Below are 24368 nucleotides of genomic sequence, written 5' to 3' on the forward strand. Positions count from 1 at the left end.
GGGCCATTCTACGACTTATGCAGTCCAACACCTAACTCATTTTTGAGGTAAGGCGCTATTGTATGACCTTTTTTAATGGATTTTCTAAAACATTTAATGGTGATCACTTCGAGAATTTATAATAACAATAAAAATTTAGTTTAACTCACTGCAAAACGACAGAGCACAAGCGGGGTACTAGGAAAAAGAAACACGAAGAAACATCAATATACACGGATATAATAAACAACCACTAACGGCACAACAATCGGATGAGCGGGTAGAAATAACCCAGAGAAAAAGCAGCATTATCATTTAAAACAATGTTTAAGCTTTCAAATGACACCGAAATGTTCATAGCATCGTATTTACTAGCAATAGCATGATTTCGATCAGATCGAGACAAATAAAGTAGGTACTTGAGGTACCGAAAGTACATCACTCGAATTGATTTTAGCTGCTTCTTCTGAAGCAGAGGATACATACCAGACATAAATAAAACGGAGTGATCACAGAAGCTACTATAACGACGGGCGAGCGCTCGACGTGAGTAACGACCACGATTAGCGACAGTTTTTCCATAGCCTAATTGATGCTTTTGTTTAATGTTGACAAGAGCTTTTGAAAAGCGCCCTGACAGTGCATTGCAGATATGGATACAAAGCCACTTAATAGCATTAGCACATCAAATTGAAGAAGATCCACATGGTAGTACAAAACTGTAGATGGCGATGTTACATAAAATGCTAGGTACCCATATTTATCAACATTCAGAGCTAATCCAATATTAGAAAAGAGGCGAGAAACAAGATCAAATATTACCGGTTTAATTTATGACTTAAACCAGCTAGCATTAAATAGGCATGACCTAGATTTGTAGAATCTACTAGCAATCAAAAGTTATTCCAGAAGAGAACAGTTGAATCAAATTGAGTCAAGGGCATTAACATTATAACAGGAAAGGCTATAAAAACAAAAAAGAAAAGGAAGTTTTTAAATATTTATTTCTAACCTAATCGGCCTACATGGATCAAATAAGTATGAAATCTTTGGGTAGTAATTTCATTCGTCTGATAATTATTTTTGAGGATAATCCTGATAAGATGTCGGAATTAATTGAAGCAACAGCCCAGCTATGAAAATATTGCTGGTACAGCTAAGCAATGAAAAATATCGAAATCGGATAAACCATTTTGTCCAGAGTAGTTCCAGAATCTATTTTACCCAGAATAGCTTGGAATAATATTGTACCATTTTCAGAAATGACTTATTTTTAGTTAAACAGGCATCATGCATTTACTACTACTACTAACAACTCCCTGCAGCACCAAGCCGCCTCAGGCCAACACAGCTCCGTATCCTCCTTCTTCATCCCAATCTATTCAAAGCTTCCCTCTTTGCACCCATCCTAGAAGTTACCATTTCCCTAAAAATTTTCCTTTCGAAATCCTCTCACCCCATTCGAGGGCGACCTACTTTCAACCTAGCCCAATAAAGTTGCCTGAAAAGGACGATGTTGGGCAATTTATCATCTTTCATCCATAGAAAGTGCCCTAGCTATCTCAACCTTTCTCCCACTATAGCCCCTGAAAACAGGACTGAACCACATTTTTCGCACAGCTTACTATTTGAGATACGGTCAGTCAGAGGAGTATCCAAAAACAACCCGGAGTCAATTCCTCTGATAATCATGCATTTGAAGAGTCAAGAAAAGCTATATACCATTCTTGGCACAAACTAGCGTTCGCAAAATTGAAAGTTTAATCTGGTTTACCGTCTAGGCGCACTTTTAAGCTCCACCTCCTTGTTAACAAAAGTGACAGTGCAGTTACTTTCAAAAGAGAAGCTTACTTTCAACAGACTAATTTAGGTCATTGGTGAAAAGAGTGCTCATTTATTTAGAAGATGTGAAATCCAACCGATGTTTCAGATTGAAGTTTAAAAAAGTATAAAACAAACAGATTCGGTTGAATATCAAAACTCTTTTTTCAAACGTAAATGTTCTGAATCTGGATCTAAAGTAAATATCATATCGACATTATGTAGGCCTACTAGTTATACTTTTTTTTGAGCAGCGGATTATAAGCCTAGTCTCACTGAAAGTATGCGAAACCGACCATGATTGGAAAGATATGAATTACGAAATATGGCCAAAATTAGTTTTTTAGGCTTCTTGTTTTTCATTTACAAAGCTATCCGTCAGAACAACAAGGACTGTTAAAAGCACAGAGAAAAGTGTCATATGCCGAACCAATTTTACAAAATGTCCCTGATTTTTTGCATGACAAATTAAAAGCCTTAATCTAGGTTTAATAGAACAATTTACTGATCCTACCTGAATGTTGCATAGATGTTCATAAATTCATCCTTGTCTTCTAAAAGAAGCCAATCCGCTATTTTCGAAAGAACCTCCCTCTTGTCAACGGGCAGGAAGTCTAGGGACACCATCTTTTCTGAATCTACGTCTCCTGATATGAGGTCAGTGACATTCACAGGTAAAAGGGGCTTAGAGTTACGAGAAACTATATCCTTGAACTCATCATTCAACGTAACTATACCAAACTCAAGTAGACAGATCTAGAAGAAAGAGATTGCATAAAAAGTGAAATTATTAAAAATATTATTTTAAGTGATAATAAAAATGGCAAGTCCAAACAGCACAAGTATGGAATATTACCTTATGTAGTTTGGTAACAACCTTGCAGAAAAAGACGATTTTAAGTCGAATCGAACAACTTGAACAGGGATATTACAGGCTTGTGATAGATAGCGTATGAATTAGGTATATTTAGAATTGTCACAAAAAGCAGATTCTGCTGATGTGTATATCACAATCCAAATCCTGTTTTTAAGTAGATTTCAATCGACAAGGGCTTTACTTCACGTCCTTCACTTAATGTGACTCACCCCAAACTGTTTGATCAATTTTTTTCCACAAGTTATTGTCTAAATGTCCATTTAAACTTCACGAAGCTTGCTTATACAAGAAAAAAAAGTGCTTATGCTAATTTTACATAAAATTTAGATTCTTTTGATTTATACATTGTTTTACACAGCCCTACCTTCTCTTTAAAGCATTGATTAGTACAAGGGTCACTCAAACTTATAGAAAAGCTTTAGAAGGGGGGATTTACCCTGCTCTTCTCACGAGGGGTTTAAAGAATTTCTGATGAAAATTCAAAAAACTTGGGTCGGATCATATTTTTTTCCCTTTTGGTGACAACCCCCTTTTCCTAGCAAGATTCAACGACACTCACTCCTTTGAAAAACGAAGATAATAGGATGAAAACAGGGTATTTTCAAACCAAAAAATAAATTAAATCTCGACAGTCTTTTTTACTGAGGATTTGTTTGTACTTGGAAACATAAGGAAATAAATGACACTTTACTGTTAAGGGAGAGCACCGTCTGAGAAGCTTTTATGAAAGATTCTTAATTTTATCCCTATGTGCGGCAATGTAAATGAAGAGCCGGTGTAATATTAGAGCCAGTTTAATATGCTGGCTCAACGCAGCAAATTAAACGGTATATGAGTAAATCACTTGCAGAAACCAGTGGAGACATCGAATTTGCTATAAAAAACTTTTAAGAGGTGTCAATTATAAAGGATTATTATAAGCATTAAGAATTACAGAAGCAAGAAGTTACAAGCAAGAAGTTTTATAAGGTAATTATCATTAGTATTGGTTTCTAAGAATGGTTGTGTATGTGTTTTTTTCCCATTTGATTTTTAACACACATGACTTAATACATCTATGATTTAAAAAAAAAAACGCATCTATTGATCAAAGTCAACAATACTTACCACGTTTTCAAGTTCTTTTGATTCTGGACTATTTCGAATAAAAAACTGAGAGGCACTCTTCAATCTTTCTAAAGCTGCTAAATATCTGTCAACACCAATATTCAATGGTCTATCTTTTATAACTGAGTCTAAATCACGGCTTACATAGTAGTAACCCAAAACATCTTCCAAAGCTTTTACCGTTTTTTCCAAGTCTGAAAAGAAATAAAGAATTAACATTCAAGTAATTTGATATCCATAGGGCCCACGATAAAAGCTAATGGGAAATCACAGATTTTGACCAGAGAGGAGCCGTCAATGTCCCCTTAAAAGGACAAATACTGCCCAAAAATTTCTGTGACAGAATCTCTAAAGAATTAGTTTTTTTTATTTTATATTATAGTAAAAAAAAAGTATGGTTTAATAACGACTCTTAAGAGCTAAGACTCGCCTATGGGGACAGATTTCTTCATTCTTCCTCCATGATTCTACCTTTTTTACACTACGGTTACAATCTAGATGAGCGTTACAGTTAGGTGTCATGGATCTGTGCATTGAACGTGAAGAACTGCAGGAAATATCCCTTGGCTCTCTTCTGGAATTAAATAAAAAAAACAAGTTTTTTTAACTGAAAGTAAGGAGCAAAATTAAAACTTAAAACGAACAGAAATTACTTCGTATATGAAAGGGGCTGCTTCCTCACCAACATCCCGCTCTTGACGCTAAAGTTTGACTCTTTCCCTCAACTCTTCTTTTTAAAACAGTAAAAAACTTTAGCGTAAAGAGCGGGATGTTGGTGAGGAAGCAGCCCCTTTCATATACGAAGTAATTTCTGTTCGTTTTAAGTTTTAATTTTGCTCCTTACTTTCAGTTAAAAAAACCTGTTTTTTTTTTTATTTAATTTCTGAACGTTTTTCAATCAATGCACGTTTTGATTTTGGCTCTCCGCAGAGGAATAATTAAAACGAAATTTGCATATTTATTATTTTTTTTGCTAAATGACTTTCTCATAATTTTGATTGAATGATTTTGAGAAAAAAGAGCGGGGGAGGAAGCCTAGTTGCCCTCCGATTTTTTGGTTAATTAAGATAAAGGCAACAAGAACTTTTAATTTTTTACTAATCTTTTTTTTTTTTGTAAAAGATATACGTAACTTATAAATTAGCTTACGTAAAGAAGTTTTGTATTCTCATGTTTTTATTAAATATATGAGGGGGTTCGCCCCCTCGTCAGTACCTCGCTCTTTACACTAAAGCTTAGATTTTGTCCCAATTCATTAAGAATGACCCCTGAATCACCAAAGCCGTAAAATAAATAGTTGAAATTACTAAAAATACTTTAGCGTAAAGAGCGGGGTATTAGGAGGAGGTGAGCCCCTCATATGGGTAATAATTTCTGTTCGTTTTAAGTTTTAATGCTGCTCTTTACTTCCAGCTGAAAAAAACTTTTTCATATTTCTTTTTTCATTGTTTTTTTTTAATAATGCTAGTAAATCCTGCGCTCCCTTCATGGAAATTTTCTTCTACCATGACAAATTCCTCGATAGAAAGCTCCCCCAGCCTATCCCCCTATTCTCAACCACTCCCCCCAACCAAAAAATCCTACTGAAAACGCCTACACACTTCCCAATAACCATTACTATGTGTAAGCACTGGTCAAATTTTGTAACTTGTAGCCCCTCCCCCAGGGACTGTGGGGAGGTAAGTCATCCCAAAGACATAGTTTTTATGGTTTTCGACTATGCTGAACCAAATGGCTATCTCAAAATTTTGATCCGTTGACCTTAGGAAAAAATGAGCGTGGGAGGGGGCCTAGATGCCCTCCAATTTTTTTGGTCACTTAAAAAGGGCACTAGAACTTTTCATTTCCGTTAGAATTAGCCCTCTTGCGACATTCTAGGACCACTTGATCGATACGATGACCCCTGGGGAAAAAAACAAAAAAAAAACAAACAAACAAATAAACACGCACCCGTGATTTGTCTTCTGGCAAAAAAAAAATTAAATAAAAAAAAACTAATTTTTTTAGCTGAAAGTAAGGAGCGACATTAAAACTTAAAACGAACAGAAATTACTCCGTATATGAAATGAGTTGTCCCCTCCACAATCCCTCGCTCTTTACGCTAAAGCTTTTAATTGTTTTAAAAAGTAGAATTGTGGCAAAGAGTCAAACTTTAGCGTAAAGAGCGAGGGATTGTGGAGGGGACAACTCATTTCATATACGGAGTAATTTCTGTTCGTTTTAAGTTTTAATGTCGCTCCTTACTTTCAGCTAAAAAAATTAGTTTTTTTTTTATTTAATTTCTGAACGTTTTTGAATTAATGCATGTTTGGTTTTGGCTCTCCACACATAAATTATTAAAATGAAATTTGTATATTAATTCTTTTTTTGGCTAAATGGCTTTCTCTTAGTTTTGATCAGACGATTTTGAGAAATAAGGGGTGGAGAAGGAGGCCTAGTTGCCCTTCAATTTTTCGGTTACTTAAAAAGGCAACTAGAACTTTTAATTTTTAATGAACGTTTTTATTAGTAAAAAATATACGTAACTTAAGAATTAACTTACGTAACAAACTTTCATAACCTTATATTTTTATTATGTATACGAGGGGGTTTGTACCCTCGTTAATACCTCGCTCTTTACACTAAATCGCAAGTTTTGTCCCAATTCTTTAAGAATGACCCCTATAAGAATGACCCTATTTATAGTTGAAATTACTAAAAATACTTTAGCATAAAGAGCAAGGTATTTATCTCCTCCTAAATACCTCGCTCTTTATGCTAAAGAATTTTTGGAACCCCTCATATGCGTAATAATCTCTGTTCGTTTTAAGTTTCAATGCTACTTCTTCCTTTCATTTGAAAAAACGTTTTCATGTTCATTTTTCATTGTTTTCTTATAGTAATGCTAGAGAATCCTGCACCCTTGTCATTGAATTTTTCTTCCCCCATGACAGATTCCTCCTAGGAAAGATCCTCCAATATAGCCCCCCCCCCTCAGCCCCACCCCCAAACAAAATAAAATCCCCCTGAAAACGTCTGTACACTTCCTAATAACCATTACTATATGTAAACACTGGTCAAAGTTTGTAACTTGCAGCCCCTCCCCCAGGGATTGTGGGGGAGTAAGTCATCCCCAAAGACATAGTTATTATGATTTTCGACTATGTTGAACAAAATGGCTATCTCAAAATTTTGATCTGTTGACTTTGGGAAAAAATGAGCGTGGGAGGGGGCCTAGATGCCCTCCAATTTTTTTGGTCACTTAAAAAGGGCACTAGAACTTTTCATTTCCGTTAGAATGAGCCCTCTTGCGACATTCTAGGACCACTTGGTCGATACGATGACCCCTGGGGAAAAAAAAACAAAAAAAAAAACAAATAAACACGCACCTGTGATTTGTCTTCTGGCAAAAAATACAAAATTCCACATTTTTGTAGATAGGAGCTTGAAACTTCTACAGTAGGGTTCTCTGATACGCTGAATCTGATGGTGTCATTTTCGTTAAGATCCTACGACTTTTAGGGGGTGTTTCCTCCTATTTTCCTAAATAAGGCAAATTTTCTCAGGCTCGTAACTTTTGATGGGTAAGACTAAACTTGATGAAACTTATATATTTAAAATCAGCATTAAAATGCGATTCTTTTGATGTAGCTATTGATATCAAAATTCAATTTTTTAGAGTTTTGGTTACTATTGAGCCGGATTGCTCCTTACTACAGTTCGTTACCACAAACTGTTTGATCCATTTGTTGGGCTGTATACTTCAATCATACAAAATAAATTTACTCAAACAATCTGAGAGCAGAACCCCTTTGCACAGTAGAGACCAAAGTCTTATAAGGAGTGAAGGGTGAATCTCTTCTCTTCAAGCCTCTCTTTTCCTTGAGGGACTTCCATTAATACTAACCAAAACTCTAAAAAGTGGGTATGTAAACTACTACTACTCCTAACAACTCAATGGAGCACCAAGCCGCCTGAGGCCAACACAGTTACGTATGCTCCTCCTCCATCTCAATCTATTTAAACCCTCAAAAGAAGTTCCCATTTCTCTTAAATCTTTTCTTACGACATTCTCCCACTCCATTCGGGGACGACCTGCTTCTCGCTTGGACCTAGATGGTTGGGTGACAAGGACAATTTTTGGCAATCAGTCATCTTTCATTCACAAAACGTGTCCTAGTCATCTCAACCTTTCTCTCATTATAGTCCCAGAAAGCAGGATTGAACCACATTTTTCGTATAGCTTACTGTTAGAGACACGGTCAGTCAGATAGGTACCCAAACAATCCGTAGCCGAATTCTCTAGAAAACATTTAACAAATCGTCCTCTGTGTTTCAAGAGTCCACTCTTCAGTACGATACTTGACCACCATCATCACTGTAGCTTCCAATCGTGGTTCGAAGACTTATTTTTCTAGTCTTCCATACTTTGTTCAACTGCGAAAAAACATCTTTGGGCTTGTGTGTTTTTATTTTAACATCCTCAAACCAAAAGAAGTTACATTTTATGTAGATTCAAAAAAGGGCAACCAAAACCCTAAAAACAGGACTTAGAATGCAATGTGGACATCAAAAGAGTATACTTTTTATGCTTAATTTAGGTATTCAAAATAATCAACTTTACGTTTGAGTATCGCAAGTTGATAACTCAAGAGTTTTTGCATAATCATACTAATACTCTGGCGTTACCCTAGTAAATAATCACGTGCTTCCAAATGTATTCTTCCAACCTTTTCGGATGGAAGGGGTGGCCACGGAAACTTCAGAAAGGGTGAAAGTTCTAATGTCTCTCTTGAGAGTGTAAAGAGATTGGAAGTTAGTAAGCAACCTCACCGTGCCCTTTTATACTGCCCAGCGCCTCATATCCCCCATGATATCAGATACAGATTTGAGAGAGCTATTTCTTTTTTAATTGTCGAAAATTCCAGTAGATACGGCTTCGGGGATGACACTAACTGCCCCCCTCTCACCTCTACCGAAAGTGCCGTTAATTATTTTGATATCAGCAAATATCAAACAGTTCGTGGTAACGAATCAAACAGTTCGTGGAAACAAACTGTAGTAAGGAGCGACCTGGCTCAATAGTAACCAAAACTCTAAAAAATGGAATTTTGATACCAATAGTTACATCAAAATAATCGCATTTTAATGCTGACTTTAAATATATAAGTTTCATCAAGTTTAGTCTTACCCATCTTACCCAAAAGTTACGAGCCTGAGAAAATTTGCCTTATTTTAGAAAATAGGGGAAAACAACCCCTAAAAGTCATAGAATCTTAACGAAAAACACACCATCAGATTCATCGTGTCAGAGAACCCTATTATGGAAGTTTCAAGCTACTATCTACAAATATATGGAATTTTGTATTTTTTGCCAGAAGGCAGATCACGGATGCGTGTTTATTTGTTTGTTTGTTGTTTTTTTTTTCCAGGGGTGATCGTATCGACCCAGTGGTCCTAGAATCTTGCAAGAGGGCTCATTCTAACGGAAATGAAAAGTTCTAGTGCCCTATTAAAGTGACCAAAGTTGGAGGGCACCTAGGCCCCCTCCCACGCTAATTATTTTCCCGAAGTCACCAGATCAAAATTCTGAGATAGCCATTTTATTCACCGTAGTCAACAGACCTTATAACTATGTCTTTGGGGACGACTTACTCCCCCAAATTCACCGTGGGAGGGGCTACAAGTTACAAACTTTGACCAGTGTTTACATATAGTAATGGTTATTTGGAAGTGTGTAGACGTTTTCACGGGGATTTTTTGGTTGGGGGGGGGGGGTTGAGAAGAGGGGGATGTTGGGGGAAATTTTCTTGGAGGAATTTATCACGGGGGAAGAAAATTTCCATGAAGGGAGCGCAGGATTTTCTAGCATTATTTAAAAAACAATGAAAAAATAAACATGAAAAAGTTTTTTCAACTGAAAGTAAGGAGCAGAATTAAAACTTAATATGAACAGAAATTATTACGCATATGATGGGCTCACCTCCTCCTAATACCTCGCTCTTTACGCTAAAGTATTTTTAGTAATTTCAACTATTTATTCTACGGCTTTTGTGATTCAGGGGTCATTCTTAAGAAATTGGGACAAAATTTGAGCTTTGGTGAAAAGAGCGAGGTACTGACGAAGGGGTGAACCCCTTCATATACGTAACAAAATCATGAGAATACAGAAGTTCGTTACGTAAGCTAATTTATAAGTTACGTATATCTTTTACTAATAAACACGTTTGTAAAACATTAAAAGTTCTGGTTGTCTTTCTAAGTAACCAAAAAATCGGAGGGCAACTAGGCCTCCTCCCTCGCTCCTTTTTTTCTCAAAATCACTCGATCAAAACTATGAGAAAGCCATTTAGCCAAAAAAAATAAATATGCAAATTTCCTTTTAATTATTTGGCGGAGAGCCAAAATCAAAACATGCATTGATTCAAAAACGTTCAGAAATTAAATAAAAAAAAAGTTTTTATTAACGGAAAGTAAGGAGCGAAAATTAAAACTTAAAACTAACAGAAATTACTTCGTAGGTGAAAGAGGATGCTTCCTCATCAACGCCCCACTCTTTACGCTAAAGTTTTTCACTGTTTTAAAAAGCAGAGATAAAAAAAAGAGTCAAACTTTAGCGTAAAGAGCGGGCGTTGATGAGGAAGCAGCCCCTTTCACATACGTAGTGATTTCTGTTCGTTTTAAGTTTTAATGTAGCTCCTTACTTTCCGTTAAAAAAAAAACTTGTTTTTTTTAATTTAATATTATAAGAATCGAATAATTATGCTGATTCTAAATACATAAGATTCATTAGCTTAGTGTTGACCTTAAAAGGCTACGAGCCCGAGAAAATTTGCCTGATGTTTGAAAAGGGAAGAAATAACCCATAAAAACCAAAGAATCTCCATGAAAATTACACCATCAAATTCAACGTACAGAATTCTAGTGTAGAGGTTTCAAGCTCCTATCTGCAAAATCACTGGATTTTGTGTTTTTTTTTTTTTTTTGTCAGAAGAAAGATCACGAATGCGTGTTTATTTGTTGTATTTTCCCCAGGGGTGATCATATCGAGCCGATGATTCTATGACATCGGGAGAGGGCTCATTTTAACAGAAATTAAAAGTTCTTTCCCCTTTTAAATGACCAAAAAGATTAGAAGGCAATTAACCCCCCTCCTACGCCCGAAAATCATCCGACCAAAATTTTGAGCCATAATAGCCATTTTGTTCAGCGTAGTTTGAAAGTCACAAAACTATGCCTTTGGAGATAACATGACCCCCACCCCCTCAGCCCCTGGGGATTAGTCTTTAAGCTATAAAATTTCCATACTGTTTATGTATAGTATTTATCATTGAGAAGTATACAGACATTTTTCGGGGATTTTGTGCTTAGGGTGGGTTTCCCTGGGGATAATTTTCTGTGTGGAGAAAAATTTCCGGGGTAAACTTTCCAGGGGAAATTTTACACTGGGGGTTCGAAAGAATGCCAAAACAAAATTCTTTTTATTTATCATACTTTCTCTTTATCTGCTAAACTTTGCAGTTGGAGATGTTCCAAGGGAATTGTCTGGGGGAAGTTGTTTTCAGTAAAATGTAAATTACGTTCTAGACTTACAGGGCACGAGGGACTTTAACCCTACTCCACTCTGCGGTAGTTTCTTCTCGTTTTAAGTTTGTCTTAGTTATATATTACAATTTTTATTCGGTTCGAATTTAATTTAATTATTGATAGTGATTTATAGCCGTTTTATATTTGAATTATTATTTTAATTTATTTCTGTTTATGTTTGATTTAATGTAGATCTTCACTTTTCTTTAAAAACTTCTTTTGTGGAAAAAGCTTTGTGAAAATATTCACTCAGAACGATCACCGCACTTAAATAAAAACGCAACCCAAGCCTTTCAAAGAGATGCAAAACATTGCTCATAGAAATTACCATTTTCATTAAAACAGTCATTTTCCATGTAAAAATATGGTTTCCTGGCTCTCCTGAGTACAGCCTTGGGAATTTAGTCTCCCTCTAGGCACCAGGCACGTCCCCAGGCGGCAACTAGGGGAAAGTCTTTTAGATATAAAGAATACCTCCGAATATGTAACAAGGAGGCGTGGACCAGGGTGGACCCAGCCCTAAGGGATCCATAAAAATGAAACTGAAGCACCCATGCACGACCGTTATAAATTTGTGCATAGGACGAAGGGGGCCCCAGAGATGGTGATGCGCAGGGCCCACTGGCGTGTGGAAATGGCCCGGCAGGCGCCAAACCTTCTCTCATTAATGAAAAAATTGTATTGGCCATGTAGGACGCCTAATGGAAGGATTCAAGTTCAAGTCCACTGTCTCAAAATTTAGCTGAGCATCCTTTCTTCTCAGATACTGCTCTCAAATTTTACAATGATGAAAACAAGATACCGCGACCAGGGTAGCCGACGATGAGACGACCAGCTCCGCCGGAAAGATTACTGATGACCTGACGATCAGCTGCGCCGCAACCGCAATTTCCAATAGGTCAAATCCTGCATTGGACGCCCCGCCCCTTTTTACCCCTGAAACAACAGATAGGAGCTCTAAACGTAAGGACCCTAGTTAAGGAAGGAAAGAAGAATCTACTTGTACGAGAAATCAACAGGTATAACTGGGACATCATTTGGTCTCTCAGAAACCAATCTTCCACTAACTGGTGTTGAAAAGATTAGGGACACAACACTACTTTTGTCACGTAGTAACGATGGAGTTAATCGCCAAGGAGTAGGATATATGCTTTCAAAAAAAGCAAAGAAATCACTTATCTCCACAACTCCAGTTTCCGAACATATCATTGCAATCTGGCTTAAAGGTTCGACTGCGGACCTGAGCATCATCCAGGTTTAAGTGCCAGATTCTTCTCGTAGGGATGAAGACTCAAGAATTTTACAGCCAACTCCAAACCCTCACAGACTCCATTCCAAAAAAAAAATATAATTCTTGTCATTGGAGACTTTAATGCAGTAGTGGGTGCGAAATCCGTCGGTAATGAAGACGTCATGAACAAATTTTGATATGGTACCATAAACGGAAGTGGCGAGCACCTTCTGGAATACTGCCGGGACAACGAGCTATTGGCTAACACTCTTTTCAAACACAGAGAGTGGCAAAAAGTAACGTGGAAATCACCTGATGGAACCACCAAAAGTTGCATCGATTATGTACTCGTCCCGAATCGCTGGAAAACTAGCACGCTAGACACAGTCGCTCTTGCAGGAGGAGAGTTTGACAGTGATGACACAATGGTAATGGCATCTTTCCGCCTCCGTCTGAAGTTGGCAACAACAGTACAGAAAAATGTCCCGAAATTCCGTATCGAGCTTCTGAAAGACGAGTCAACTTACAACCGTTACCGGATGAATCTCGATTTGGCTCTCAAAACCCTCTTAGAGAATTCTTCAATGAGTCTACAGGAAATAAAATAGACACCCTAGTCGACAAGAGCACCGAAATCTCCATAGAGAGACAGTCCTTGGAAGAACTAATGGCTCTGAAAAGCCATGGATTACCGATGAGATCATTCAACTGTGTAAGGACAATTGTGCTGTCGCTAATAGGTAAGACCGAGAAAGTAGAAATCCTTATAAGCATCTTAAGCGACTAACAGAAAAGATTTTCAAACACGCTCTAACCGCGTACAGTCATAACTAATGAGACCAATGTGAGCTCGACTTCCGAAAAGGCAATACCCATGCTGTGTACAAAAGAATACGAGAGATGTCAAGGAGCCAAACTACACTTACGAATGTACTTCTGGATAAGGACGGGACTCCTATCAACGATGCAGCAGGAATAAGAGAGAGGTGGAAACAGCATTTTCAAGAAAAGTTGAACCCCCCAATCAATCATGACCCTACCGTTCTTAGGAATTTAACCATCTCCCCATCGGAACAAAGCCCACCACCACTCAAAAGCGAGGTTGAAGCTGCCTTCAAGTCACTCAAATCAAATAAATCGCTGGACCAGATAGATTGCAAGTAGGACTCCTGAATGTTGACTCAGAAGTCGTAACAGACCTTTACTACAGAATTGCCACAACTGCCTGGCACAAGGATTATTTCCCGAAAACGAGGTGTTGCACCACTACAGTTCCATTGCATAAAAAAGGGTCCAAAGCCGAATGCGACAACTACCGTCCAATCAGCCTGACAAGTTAACCTGCCAAAGTGTTGACCAAGACACTACTGGGCATAATAAAAGCATTAGCCAGTCACATCATTCCTGAGCATCAGGCGGGTTTCCAAGCAAACCGCTGAACGATAGACAAGATTTTTGCCATCTGACAAGTAATGAAAAAATACCTTGAATATGGTCAGGACCTCTATCTACTCTTCACTGACTTCAAACAAGCCTTCAACTTAATTTGGAGGGAAGGACTTTGGCACATATTACTGCATTACGGCGTCCTGTCAAACATCATAGTACTCACCTGTAATATGTATGAGCGGTTCAGACGCCAAGTACAAACAGTTGAGGGAACGACCGAAGAATTGCAAACTTCTGCTGGTGTTTTGCAAGGATGCATCCTCTCAACTCACATGTTTAATCTCTTCCTCCACTGTGTAATGTCACATGCTGAAGCAACCAATGGGGCAACGCTAGGAGGGATCGTAATTGACAAGCTGACACACGCAGACAACATTGACAAGCTCACCGAATCCGTTGCTGAACTCCAAACCAAAGCAGATAACCTGGAAGTAGTTGCACGGACCTTCGGAATGAAAATCAAAGAGGATAAAACGAAAGCCATGTGTGTGTCAAGGTTAAACATCCAATCCCCACCAAACATAAAGCTTGATGGAGCGGAAATAGAATGGGTGGACAGCTTCACATATCCGGGGAGCCAGATCACAAGCGACAATAATCACTCAGTGGATATCAAAATATGGAATGCCAATATGGAAGCCAAATCAAATCTCTGTGAAGCTAAAACTTAAACTATTCTGCTCCATCATCATTCCTGTAGCTATGTACGGCTGTGAAACGTGGACAGTCAGAGAAGATGACTCTAGGCAACTCACTGCGTTTGAGACAAAGCTGCTGCGCCGAGTCGCTGGCATAACATATGTAAATTGAGTTTAAATACTGACCTACTCGAAAGACTGCAGTACAACACTACCATCCTGGACAGGGTCCACTTCCAACAACTCAGGTGGCCACGTCCAGCGCATGTCCAACGACCAAATACCGAAAATTGCTTTGAAAGGTCGCATTCAGTTCTCGCCCTCGCGGTCACCCTCCAAAGCGCTGGAAGGAGAACTTCTTCGACTACAACCTCCCTAGTCTTCTCAGAATGGCACAAAGCAGAGAGCAGTATAGTTGACAGATACATTTGCTCGTGAGGAGAGAGGCGCCAAGACGACCACCAAGGCCGGATAGGACTTAAGTCAAGTAAGTCAAAAATATGGTTCTCAACAAGGAAGTATCGTTTATGGCAACGAAGTAGACATATTTACCTTAAGACTTAGGGCCAAGATATAAAAAAAAGTTTTTTTCCTTCTAAGATAAGATGCCTTAAAATCACAAGAAAAGAAATATTCAAGAACAAAAGCAAAGAGACTTCTGTGTAATTACGAAGTTTCCCATGTGTTTTATCGATTTTTAAAAATAAAACAATAAATTTAGAGGACAATAGCTAGCAATATAACATGCAGAAGAACCTTAATTATCTATTGTGAAAAAAGCAAAGATTTATTTGGTCACTTTGGAATCTAAACGACACCAAAAGTAATTAACCATGGTCAAAAAACCCTGAGATAGTACATTAATAGAGTAATACTCAATAACTAAAAAAAATCTACAAGATAAACCTTCATATTCGGAGGCTTTGACAACCATCAAACCACTGTGCAAGGGAAGAGAATCTCATGATAGAAAAAAAATATCATTTCAAGAATTACAAGGTTTGCTTGTAAAGGTAGCACCAGAAACAAAATAACACAGAGCATGTTTATCTGCAGCATCTGCAACAGCTAAAAATTTTATCTGCAACAGCTAAAAATTAATTATGATATACTTTCTCAAGACATCATATATTTGTGGGTACTTGAAGGAGCCAAATTGGGTTCGAAATTAAGATTGCAGCATGATTAGTGTCCAATTCAAATTATAAACCAAATCTCAATTTATTGACCAGAATACTTTCAAACTTGAATTATAACTCTACTAATTTGTGTTACTTCTTTTAGGAAAAAAGTGTAGGCCTAATAACTGCTTTCATAGGTCCTAAACTTTTTTTGTTGAAAAAGAAAGCATCCTAAAAAGAGATTGAACGGAAGACTTTATTACTTGAAATTATGTGTCCAAAAGTGAGTAAGATTGGGGCTTAGCCATAAGGATGTTCTAACAACCCTTCTCACAGAATAAGAAAAATTTTCAAAGCTACAAAAATAATATCTATGTATTAAGATGGAATTTTTCTTTCAGGGGGGACGGGTTGGACCTATAGACAAGTTAAGAGTGTTGCAATATTGGCAGTGCACAACTTATTAAACAAAATACCAGTCTATTTACGGTATGGGCCCATTTTTACTATGAATTTTAAGCTTGCAAAGACAATATGTACAAATTTACATGCAAATTGCTTCGTATCTGCTAAATCATATAAAAAAAAATCCTTCCCAAAAGCGATAATCGTGGCCAAAAGTCACCAAAACCCTTCAATTACAACTCAGTTTGCCAAATATTCGGTTACAATCTGAAACCTTCATTTTACAGAAATAGGAATATTCTTAAGCTGACTTATTATTTGTAAGCAGAACTGGACAGTATAGCTTTAGTTTTACCATTTCTTAGTGCCTTTATTGGGTGCCATGTCTTGTTTTCTTTCTTAGTTTGTGGATCAATTCCCAGAACTAATAAAAAAAAACTATACACTTAAAAACTTACAGCAGTTTCTTCTCCTTTAACTGTTTTACTTTTGAAAAGAGACTGAAATCACCTTTGTTCTTTTCTATTTGCTTCATTAATAGTAACTAACAAAAGAGAAAAGGTACATACTTTCTTTTCTCCTTTGTAGAGATTCTGCTTCATGGAAAACAGGCATAACTATTGACTCTAATCCATCAAGTGCTTTCCCAAAAGAATCCATAGCAGATTCAATTTTTGAGCTGAGGTCCATGTTTTTCTTAATTGCTTCATTGACAAAGGCTGAAGCTGACATTTCAATAGCCTCTATCTAGAAGAATATCATGAAAAACTTAACGAACATTAACTTTAACTTTCTAAGGTAAAAAAAAGCCCATTGCTTACAATTTATTCCGAAGTTTAATAAATTAGTAACTCTGAAGGGAAGGGGCTCTTCTAAAGGAAACAATCTTATAAAATAAAAGTAGTAATATTAGATACCTGTTTCCATTCATCTTTCCAATATAATAATTGCTACTCTGACAAAGCACCCTTCCCCCATATAACCCTAGTAATGTGCTCCTCTATTACAACAATCTAGTTTCCATATATCTAGTTTTATATCTAAATATATCTAGTTTATGCAATTTAGTTTTCTTTGTATTCCTTATAAATACCCAAATCTTTAAATTTATTTTGCGGGGGAGAGGGGGAGTTCTGGTAGTTGGTTTGACGAGGATATTCAGTTGGTGGACACTAGTCTTTATATTGAAACAATATATTTTCAAGAATGTCAGTACCCTTAAGTCACATTATGTTTATTCAAAGTATAAATATCTTTTTCCCCGAATGCAATCTCATACATACCTTAGTTTGATTGATAACTATGGATGCTGTGTTCTGTTCTGAACTAAGCATTATCCTAACAAATTTTACTTCATTATATTCAGAAGTTTTTATTTATTGGATATTCAGAGTTCTCTCCAGTTTATGCAAAGCTTTGCTGATGTTATTAGTTAAATTTTTTTTTTTTGCTTATTTCTTACTGACTAGATAGTTCACAATGAAAAACAAAGCCAATTGAAAAAAAAAACTCAATCAACAATGTCTTTGATACAACCAGGGTCTGATTAGGGGAGGCTGGGATGTATTTGCAAGAATAGCTTATGGTATATTCAAAATGAATGTAAAAAGCATATTGAGTGGTACATCATTTGACTAACTTGAGGTTTATTATTGGGCAGAAATAAGAAAAGAATATTATATGACTAGAATATTCTTATAATGCTCCTTCAAAATATGTTTGGGAGGAGCATTTTGAAGGACAATCACAAATGCCTCCTAGTCCCCTTAATGGGGGCTACAGCTGGTTCCTTCATGGAAGGAGAATTGCAGCAGAAGTGCCAAGCACTAGATAGAGGGTAAAGGTAGCTTATATTGTAGGATAAAACCCACAGTACCTGAACAGCGCCTAATTTCGGATAAACAATGTAAGTAACATATATCATTCCTAAACATGGATAGTGAGTTCCTTGCCTTAGACATGATCTAGATAGTTTTAAATGGCAGGTATTGGTTGACTAAAATCTGGAAAAACTTCTTTTTCAACAACAAAGCTAGACAAAAGATGCCCTTATAGACTAGCGTATTCAAATATAACTGATTTTCACCACAAGACCTGTCTGTGATTTGATCTGTATGTGATTGAGATGCTCTGTTCCAGTTTGAAGAACATGTGTGAAAGATTGGGCAGTAGTTTCTAAGAATAGGCTCAAGCTAAAATGTGCATCTGTGATTAGGGCCCACTATTAACTCTTGATGCAATTAAAATAGTGAGCAATGTACATGATTCAAATATCCAAATTGATGAATTTACATTTAGATACAAATTAAAACAAATGTAACAGTGAAAAAATGAAATTTCCAAGTGGTGTAAAAGAAACTGTGTAGTTATTTAACTGTGGAGATGGTGATTAGGCAATTACCTAAAAGTATAATAACCTACATATTAAATGTGAAAAATGAAAATTGGTGAGAGTCTTGGTTGCCTACATATGGCAATAGACAACTTTTCTAAATGTTCCCCCGTACTGTATAGAATACAGTACAAAGTCAAACATAGGACAATGTAATCTTTTTTTCTCATAAAGAATGAAAAGATACTCTTGCAGATGATACTATCGAGGAGACTAAATAAAGTCATAAAGATAACTTTTTTGATTGTCTCTTTACATGTATGTGATGGACTAAAGTTTCATGCAGAAGACAACATGCTGCCTCACTTCTGTATACAGAAAACAACAAAAAGTCATACAGATGATTCCTTATAAATCAAACATTGCAAAGCTTGCTTGTAGTTGAGAAGCAATTTACTTCCATAACATACACAGAGAAAACGAAAACATTGCCATTTCTCACTAGAGGTAAGGTAAGGCATTAAGAGTAAGAATAAGGCATGGAGGAAATACAAGAAATCAAAACAGGATCATCTTGCAAGAATCATCTTGCTTGATCAGCAAGAATCATCTTGCTGATTTCAAGAAATGCTGTAACAATCTGAGAAATCTCACACGTAAAGTCATAAGTTATTAAGAAGTAAACATAGCACTTAGTGCAAAAACAAACCCCAAAAAGTTTTGAAGTATGTTTCCAGTGCTAATCCTAATAGACGCTGAATATGCCAGCTTGTACGTCCTGATGCTACTGTGCTTGATTCCCTTGCATACATCGCAAATTGTTTAAATGCCACATTTGCCACTAATTTCTCTCATTCAGTTCCAGTATCTTCACCTCCCCCTTTCCCAGAAAGGAACTATGTCCACGAAATGCCATGTGTTGTGATTGATGTGGACGATGTTCTCAAGCACCTGAATAAGTTAGATCTGAACAAGGCCTGGGGCTCCGATGGCCTTCATCCACGTTTGCTGAAAGAAGCTGCAGCTCTTGTTGTCATACCACTGGCTGACATTTTTCAGATGTCCATAAGGATGATGGTCGTACTAGTTGATGGGAATCGGCCAATATAGTTTCAATTTTCAAGAAGGGAGATGACAATAACCCTGAAAATTATTGGCCTATTAGTCTCACATCAGTCATTTCTAAACTGCTCAAAAATATTTTCAATGATGCTTTTATTAAACATCTTGAAAAAATGGCTTACTCTTGAAGTCTCAACATGGTTTCAGAAGGAATCAGTCCATTGAGACGAATCTGATCCAGTCTTATGATATCGTCACTAAACTAATTGAGGAACATAAAGCATTGACGTCCTGTTACTTGACCAAGCCAAGGCCTTCAATAAAATTGTCCACGAATATCTTTTACACAAGCTCCATGAATATGGAGTTCATGCTGACACTGTGGAGTGGATAAGATCGTTTCTGATTGGCCGAATTCAAAAATTAATGGTCTACTCTGACGATGGAGACCCTGTATTTTCAGAGTCTGCAGCAGTTATAAGCAGGGTACCCCAGGGAAGCATCCTTGGACCCGTCATCTTCTCTAAATATATTAATGATTTTGAGAATGTTCCACAAAACCCCATCACTCTCTACGATGATGATAGCAAACTAAATGGAATTGCTGATCAAACCATGCAAAATGACTTGAATGGGCCCTCCTTATGGGCTTCAACTTGGATGATGGAATTCAACCCATCAAAGTGCAAAGTCCTCCACATGGATCCCCACAACAATCAGATTTCACACTCTATGCTGGATAAATCTGGCACTCGTATCCCAGTTGAGGCTATTGAGAGTGAACAAGATAGGGGTGATCGTTGACAGGAAGTTTAAGTTCCATGAGCACACTATGCAAAAAGTTGCTAGGGCCAACAGAGCCCTGAGACTAATTAAACGAACCATATCATTGCGCCATTTTCTGATAATAAGGAAATTATAAAATACTCTTGTAAGACCAAATTTGCAGTTTGGCTTCCCCATTACAAACCCTCAATGCAAGGGAGACATGGCAGCCCTAGAGAGCATACAGAGAAGAACAACTAAGTTTTGTGCCCCACACCAACAGCTTCCCTACCCTGAACGTCGGTGTTGCCTGAAGATACCCACATTGGTTTACCAGCAGCACAGAAGAGATGTCATTTTTGTCAAAAAATGACATCTTTTTGACATCATTAGATAAGACTTAACTGTTGTTCTTGCAACAATTGCCACCTAATGAAACAAACTTTTGACTACTCATCTCAAGCTACCCGTTTTTTACTGCAAGGATAAGTCACGTTTGAGCACGTAATGTTTTCACCCACAACACAGATTAAAGCAGAATCGAGTCCCAACCTGCCGGGCTCTGACGCATCCCTCCACGATCTAGAATATACGACGAGACTGTCAGTAAGACCAGCGGTTTCCGTGTGAGAGGTTGATTACCACAGGGTGAAAAAACGTGACTTACACTCGAAGTGTCGAGTGTAAGTCACGTTTTGTCACGCGTCACAAGTCACGAGTGAGGAGAAAGCACACTTCACTTATATTCTATGTTAGAGAAAGATCTGGCTAAAGAAAGGCTCTGCTAAAGAAGTTCTTATGTGCCTCAAAGAACACCTCAAAACAATTTCCCTCCATCTCTATAACGCGCATTGCCAGCACTTTGAGCTCAGAATAGTAAAAGAAGTCTAAGATGGGTCAATCTTGGCATGTGTCTCTTGAATCCTCATGCTGGTCCATATGAGGAAACAGACAATTTTCAAAACGCACAAGATTCATTTTGACATTTCATTCCGTCTTCTCATCCATCTCATCAGATGGGCACTTCCATACAGTTTATGATACTGAACCATTGGAGACGGCAGTTGAGGTCCAAGCGAACCCAAAATCACAAATACCAATGAAGAGAAGGATGACAATGAAACTCCCCTCAAAGCATCAACTAGTGGAATTCAGGACAAGCATTTAATGGTGGGAATGTCCACCACAGTTGCTTATGAGGTGAAAGGGAAAAGAGGAAGTATGTGTGAAAAAGTTTATGTTGGACTGATTGATACACTTCGTCCACATTCTGTTGAAGTGATGTTCCTCAGAAAGGCTGGTGCTTCTCTGTGCTGTTTCAAGTTTCATGCCAGTGACTGTGATGAAATTGAACTTTCTAGAGTGGTCCAGATTCTGCCCAGTCCTATTATTGATGGCAAGTCTTTCAGTTACATGTTTCCATTTCAAATCACTTGTGATGCTTGAAAGAAAGTGATAAGTACTCCTTTAGTTTTCGTCCCTACTTTTTATAATCTCAGTTAATAAAATAAGCCAACCATTTAAATGTTTTTTTCACAGCACCAAAAACGCGAGTGTAAGTCATGGTGCCAACTTCACCACACCCAGAATAAACTTTTCTCTGTAAATGATACACAATGAATTTTGTGTCCAAGACATCTGTAATGAATACTGGTTGGTATAAGCGTTTGCTGGTGCTTCTCTGTGCTGCTTCAAGTTTCATGCCAGTGACTGTGATGAAATTGAACTTTCTAGAGTGGTCCAGATTCTGCCCAGTCCTGTTATTGATGGCAAGTCTTTCAGTTACAGGTTTCCTTTTCAAATCACTTGTGATGCTTGAAAGAAAGTGATAAGTACTCCTTTAGTTTTCGTCCCTACTTTTTATAATCTCAGTTAATAAAATAAGCCAACCATTTAAATATTTTTTTTCACAGCACCAAAAACGCGAGTGTAAGTCATGGTGCCAACTTCACCACACCCAGAATAAACTTTTCTCTGTAAATGATACACAATGAATTTTGTGTCCAAGACATCTGTAATGAATACTGGTTGGTATAAGCGTTTGCTGGTAAAGATGGATCACCAACAAGAAGAGGAATACTTAATAGAAATTTATGCAATAAAAATAAAATCCTTCTGCTGTGGGTAAGTCATGTTTTTCTAACAAACTTTAAGAACAATCTAACTGAGCTTGGAGATGTATTGATATAGCAAATGAAAGCTAATTTTTTCTTTCCATTTATTGATGTATGCAGAGTCACTGGATGCTCTATGGTTACTTCGAAAATCAGGGAAAAGGGTTGTGAAAAGAGAGTAAGTCACAAAACCAATACTTTGTTTCCACCCTGCAACAGGAGCTGTCCAGACATAGAGAGAGGACAAACTTTTTCTCACTATGTGCTGTCCCAACTTGGAACAGTCTTTCCAATGAGACTGTCACTGGTGAATCGATTAATTCCTTCAAAAATGCAGTTGATTTGGAGTGGAGTAATGCGGAAAGGAAGTACCAGTGGGATACCACACCAAAGCACACCCACCAATTGTGTCACCTCAATCAATTCAACAGTGAGATGTTCTACATGAGATGCAGTCCACCTTATCTTGCTGTAAATGCGATTTAAGGTAAAGCCTTTATTTGTTAAGCATGTTTCCTTCACAAGAGGCTAATGACTAAAGATTTATTTTTTTGGGTCAAGGGTCTTTTCTCATCATGATGGTGGTAACAGCTGCCACCTAGAAAAAATGCAAATCATGGTTGCTGCAATAGCTGCAACTAAAGCTAGGCAAATATCAGGCCACAACAGTGGCCACATCATCACTCAGTGGGCTGTTGTATTGACTTATATTGTAGAAACCTGGTCCCAGTGCTGAGCCCTGTGGGACTCCTCATTTTGATTTTACATAAATATGGGAAAGGCAATTTCCTTATTTAACTTGGACAGTTCTTTCTCTTAGATATTCATGGCAGACTGATATTAGGAGACCCTTTATTCCCAGGCTAATCAGTCCATCCAAAATCTGTTTATGGGATACAACATCAAATGCTGACCTAATGTTCATGAAGACTGTTATCATGATCTTGTGGTTCTGCAGGGAATATAGGGCATCTTGTTGGAGCAATGCAAGATTGTCAGTGGTAATTAAACCTTTGCGAAATCCACATTGGAATGGAGGTAGAAATTGTTAGGTTTCCACAATCCAGTTTATTCTATTTTTTATTAATCTTTCATAAAGCTCCCCCATTACAGGTTATATATCTATGATTTTCTAGTTTCGTTGGATCTTTATGGGGCTTGGGTAACATGATTGCTACTCTCTTTTTCCATATTTTTGGGAATTCCCCTGATTCCCAGCACTTGTTAATTATTTGAAGTAGCATTTTTATCCATTTTGAAGGAAATTTTTTAAAATGATCAGGATATATTCTATAATTGCCTGGTGCTGTTAGTGGTAAGTTTTTAGTTGTTGTTTCTAACTTATTTATAATTAAAGGTTGATTATAGGGTGCATCAGTAGATGTGTCTCTAACTCTTTTTATTTTCCAGAGGGCTTTTCTTACAGCTCACTGGTTTATTTCTTCTTTGTCTATAATTGATTTGAGATATCTTGCCCTTCATTGGCTGAGGGCTTTTCTTACAGCTCACTGGTTTATTTCTTCTTTGTCTATAATTGATTTGAGATATCTTGCCCTTCATTGGCTGTTTCCTGATTATCTAGAATTTCTTTTCCATCTGATTGAACGGGCATGTTTACTTGGGGTTGTTCATTATAAAAGCCATTCATTTTCTTAAAAAACATAAAGATCTTTGTTCAGGAGTGTATAAAACCAAGTTTTTCGAGGTATTGCTTCTAGCTTTTACATTTTTCTTCCTTTGATATTTTTTGAATATGGCTGTGGTTTTCTGTAATTTTAGATAATTCTTCATTACTTCATATCGTCTTTTGCTGTTTGCTTCTTTGCAAACATTGTCCCACCAGGGGGTGTGTTTGTGTTTTGTGTGTGTTTCTGTTTTATTTTTTATAGCTAACTATGCTG

At 37.3% G+C, this 24368-nt stretch overlaps 2 protein-coding genes across 3 annotated transcripts in view; one reads left to right on the top strand and one right to left on the bottom strand.

Annotated features, from left to right (window-relative positions):
* The window catches only part of LOC136026017 (exocyst complex component 7-like), a 56628-nt gene that overhangs the window by 27507 nt on the left and 4753 nt on the right, over positions 1 to 24368 (bottom strand). For both annotated transcript variants that reach the window (XM_065702168.1, XM_065702167.1), the window contains exons 2-4: positions 16764 to 16941; positions 3785 to 3978; positions 2315 to 2556 (exon numbers count right to left, since the gene is read on the bottom strand). In XM_065702168.1, the coding sequence (XP_065558240.1) occupies positions 2315 to 2556; positions 3785 to 3978; positions 16764 to 16926 (599 nt within the window). In that variant the 5' untranslated portion in view covers positions 16927 to 16941. The remainder of the gene's footprint in view (positions 1 to 2314; positions 2557 to 3784; positions 3979 to 16763; positions 16942 to 24368) is intronic.
* Positions 20015 to 20392, top strand: LOC136025703 (uncharacterized). Its single transcript, XM_065701683.1, has one exon. It carries the CDS (start codon positions 20015 to 20017, stop codon positions 20390 to 20392), a length of 378 nt encoding a protein of 125 aa, XP_065557755.1.

This window comes from Artemia franciscana, chromosome 4, assembly GCF_032884065.1.
Source record: "Artemia franciscana chromosome 4, ASM3288406v1, whole genome shotgun sequence".
Lineage (NCBI taxonomy): Eukaryota > Metazoa > Arthropoda > Branchiopoda > Anostraca > Artemiidae > Artemia > Artemia franciscana.

What these genes read in the sequence shown, in the direction of transcription:
- LOC136025703 (XM_065701683.1), top strand. Translation starts at nt 20,015, where the DNA reads ATGGTCTACTCTGACGATGGAGACCCTGTATTTTCAGAGTCTGCAGCA.